The sequence below is a fragment of the Setaria viridis genome, chromosome 1 (assembly GCF_005286985.2).
Source record: "Setaria viridis chromosome 1, Setaria_viridis_v4.0, whole genome shotgun sequence".
Lineage (NCBI taxonomy): Eukaryota > Viridiplantae > Streptophyta > Magnoliopsida > Poales > Poaceae > Setaria > Setaria viridis.
The window spans coordinates 16,487,714-16,491,493 of record NC_048263.2 but is presented as its reverse complement, the minus strand read 5'-3'; the positions used below and the strand labels follow the sequence as shown (position 1 = coordinate 16,491,493).

General features: G+C 48.4%; 1 protein-coding gene across 1 annotated transcript; it reads right to left on the bottom strand.

Annotated features, from left to right (window-relative positions):
* Window positions 1-2,687: 2,687 nt before the first annotated feature.
* LOC117861011 (protein FON2 SPARE1) lies at window positions 2,688-3,050 on the bottom strand. Its single transcript, XM_072291359.1, has one exon. The coding sequence runs from the start codon at window positions 3,048-3,050 to the stop codon at window positions 2,688-2,690; it is 363 nt and encodes a 120-aa protein (XP_072147460.1).
* Between the last annotated feature and the right edge of the window lie 730 nt (window positions 3,051-3,780).

The window sequence follows — 3,780 nt, the reverse complement described above, 5'->3', positions numbered from 1 at the left end:
TGTGATAGTTGCTTCTCTTGTAGTTGGTCGTTAGGAGTTTGTTTTTCGTAGAGGTTGTCCTGAGAGTGGAGAGCTAATCCGCTAGTTCCTGCTGAGAGTAGCAGATGTTCTCTTTTGTGCTAGGTGTCATTTGGACCCCGTTGTATTGCGGCTGGTAAGTGGTAACCCCGGCACCCGACCGAATATAAACACTAAGTAAGCTTTCAATAAAGCTGAGCATGGTGCCTTTGATCGAAAAAGTAAACACGTTAGTATATCTTAAGGAGTTGTGCGGGAACAACCCATTCCTAAACAAAATCGCTAAACACCCATACTATATTTCGCAGCGCCCAGCGGACAAAACACGTCATGAAGGGGAATTATTCGTTCTGACATGATGGTAGAATCCACACTAAGGTCAAGATTGTTGACAGTTGTGCTCCTTCTTTGACACCGCCAATTTTCATGTGTTCACGACATCCCATCGACCTTGCGACTCTGGAGGCTGCAGCCACAACGCTGAGCAACCGAAGGCCGTCGGAATGACGATATGTTACCGTTAGGCTTTATTTAGTTACCCCAAAATCCCAACTTTAACACTATGCAAAAAGAAGATTCCCTATCACATCAAACTTACGGTACATGCATGGAGTACTGAATGTAGACGAAATCAAAAACTAATTGCACAATTTGGTTGTACTTTGCTAGACGAATCTTTTGAGCCTAATTAGTCAATATTTGGATAATAATTCACAAATACAAACGAAACGCTACAGTATGCTACAGTGCTGAAAAAGTGATTTTGGAACAGGCCTTAGCTTCAAGCAGGTTTGGCCCAGTGTCACATCACACTTCCCCTTCTGATCCTCTCCTCACACCACCTTTAATTTGCAGATTCGACATGACACCACATAATTAAACGATCAACCAACAAACACCAACTCATCTCGCACAAAATAACCTCAAGTACTACTAGCTATATTTACTAGTAGTGCTGCATGTGCTGAGTGCGTGTTCTTGCTGCATCTGGCCATGATCCATGGTCCATCATGTGCCGATGTGCGTCCGCTCATCAAAGTCAGATGGGCGCCAAGTCAAAGCCGGCTTATTGTATTGGCTCCATGCGCACTCGGTGCCAAAGCGGCCATGGTTTTCCAGACCTGGGAAAAGGCCCCATTTATGCGTTGCGACGGAAGTGCCGTGCTGTCACCGCTACTCCCCAGTTTACAGCGCGTACATCTCTCGTAACGACCTGACGCGTGCATTTTCCAAGTGAAGCGAACACTAGTAGAGAATTGGCTTTCGATGTACCTTCTTTTATCCTGGTTTAAAGTTGGCTCGGGACAAAAGGTTCACCAACCGGGACTAAAGCTCGATCACTAGTGGGAGGCTCACCAACCGGGAAGTTTTATCCGGGTTGCAAAGGCTAGTGGGAAAAAAAGACCCTGAGAGGCCTTTTATCCCGGTTTGAAACAGGATAAAAGGGTCGAGAGTCATTTGGGATTTAGTCCTCTTTCAGTCACCTCGTTAGGGACCCTTTTATCTCGATTTGAAACATCAACCGGAATAAATGACTCTCGACCCTTTTATCCCGGTTGGTGTTTCCAACCGGGATAAAAGGGTCCCCCACGAGTTAATACAAAAGGATAGCATCCCCTAAATAGTCAGATGTGGTGTGTAGGTGGGATGGCAAGGAAGCTACGCGTGTGGTTGGAGGTTGTGGGTTGGAATCCCACGCAGCACGCACGCGCATATTTCGCGTGAAAAATCACGTGTGGGGGGGGCCCTCCTAGGATTTTTTTTTCAGCGCCTGGGATGGTGGCCTATTTTATCCTGGTTGGTATACCAACCGGGATAAAAGGGGGTTTTAGTCCCGATTGAGTGACTTGGGACAAAAGACCCCCCTTTTATCCCGGATGGATTTTCGTGAGATTTGCACCCTACCAACCGGGACTAAAGACCAATTCTCTACTATTGGAAAACTGGCGGAAAATTCCAATTTACTACTGCTTTTGCGTGGTGAGTTACTTGCACACATGTGAGCTGCTGGATCAATCTATGTTATCCACAGCGACCCCTAAAAAGGAAAAAAAAAGATAAGTATATAGATCATCTCTATATATTTACAATTCTTACTCATGTAAAGATTTTTGATCGAGGAATAGAAAAAAATGTAATTGGGATGGAAGAAAGAAACAAAAAACATAAGCATATATATCCTCTCTCATCAGCATAACTTATATACTCTTTCCGTTCCAAATTATAGGTCGTTTTAGCCTTTTTAGATTCATGGATATTATTATGTATTTAGATATAGTGTATGTCTAGATGCATAATAATATTTATGAATCTAGAAAAATCAAAACGACCTATGATTTAAAACGGAGAGAGTATATATTTAGCTACTATACCTACTGAGCAGAGAATAGAGATTATCCTCTGTCTTTCGTTTCACTTGCTTTGCAGCTTTGAGACCAAGATTACATACATGAACGCACCATGTCCGATGAATATGATGGCCACACCAACAAGGCTTCCTTCCGCACCCATCCACTCCACAATCAAAAGAATATTGGACTCGAAACTCGGTTGATCAAAACCCACAGCAGGATGATGTGCTCCACTCACCGACGAATTCGAGTCTGATCGGCCTGGGCGACCATGAAAAAGTCCTCGATCCATGCATGTGCTGAGCGCGTGCCGACCTCTCAGTGATGCAATGGGTTCGGGCCTGTAGGCACCAGCCTCTTCTGCACGCCGTACCGCGGATCGATCTCCTCGCCCTTGCCAACAGAGGACGGTGGGATTCCCTGCCGGTTCCATCGGTCGACATGGTGGTGGTGATGCTGATGGTGTTGGTGATGCTGCCGCTGCTGATTCTGGTGATGGTGGTGACCAGTTGATGAAGACGCTGCAGCGTCGAAGCTCGTCACGGCAAGCAGCATCTTCCTTGCCGGGATGGCGACCGAGACTGTTCGCCTCACCAGCAAGCCACCGCAGCCGTGGAACGCGACGGTGAGCAGGGCGAGCCACAGGAGGATGACGGAGACGGCGGTGGTAGGTTGTCTCATGGCGACCGTGCAGGCTTTTGGCTAGCGAGAGGATTCATGGATGGGGCCGAGGCCGAGCTAGCTACCTAGCTATTAGCGCTGCCCTCGTAGCCACAGGTTGAGACCGAACGGAGAAACTAGCAAGGGAAGCAACCAGGCTGTAATGCACGTACGTGTTAGCTTGGTATAGCTTACCTGGCGAGCTGGGGAAGGAGCTTGCGAGAGGTTGGTGTAGGCAAAACCGGCAAAGCGAAGGCGAGACGAGGGAGGGGTTGAGAGTTGAGACGTGGTGGAGGGCGTTAAAGAGGAGCGGAGTTGCTTGCGTGGGACTCCTATCGCTGGGCTCGATTAATTGATCCGGATTTCACACGATTGCGTAAATGCATCGGCCAGCTATCACGCCCCCTCGCCGAGCCGGTCTACATACTCCTACTCCGCACCGAGATGGACTCACAAGCGCACTCCATCTCCCGGCTTTCCCGGACGCGGTGGCGGATGGCAGGCAAATATGCATGGGACGGTGCTGCTAACTTCGCGTTCAAGGAAGTGACAAGTGAAGACGACGACCCGACGGGGGATGGAAGATGGATTTCACTCGCTGGCTGGCCTGGACGGACGCTTAGAAGCCGGGCAAGCCAGCTAGTCTTTACATGGCCCTCGACCCCGTGCAGTAGTTAATGGAGACATTCGTGCGTTTTGTTTGGGAACTCGGGACAAATTCCATGTTGGTGAGGGCGGACCGACGCAAGTT

Bases quoted from the DNA above. Each gene is read 5' to 3' on its own strand.
- LOC117861011 (XM_072291359.1), bottom strand. From the start codon at position 3,050: ATGAGACAACCTACCACCGCCGTCTCCGTCATCCTCCTGTGGCTCGCC.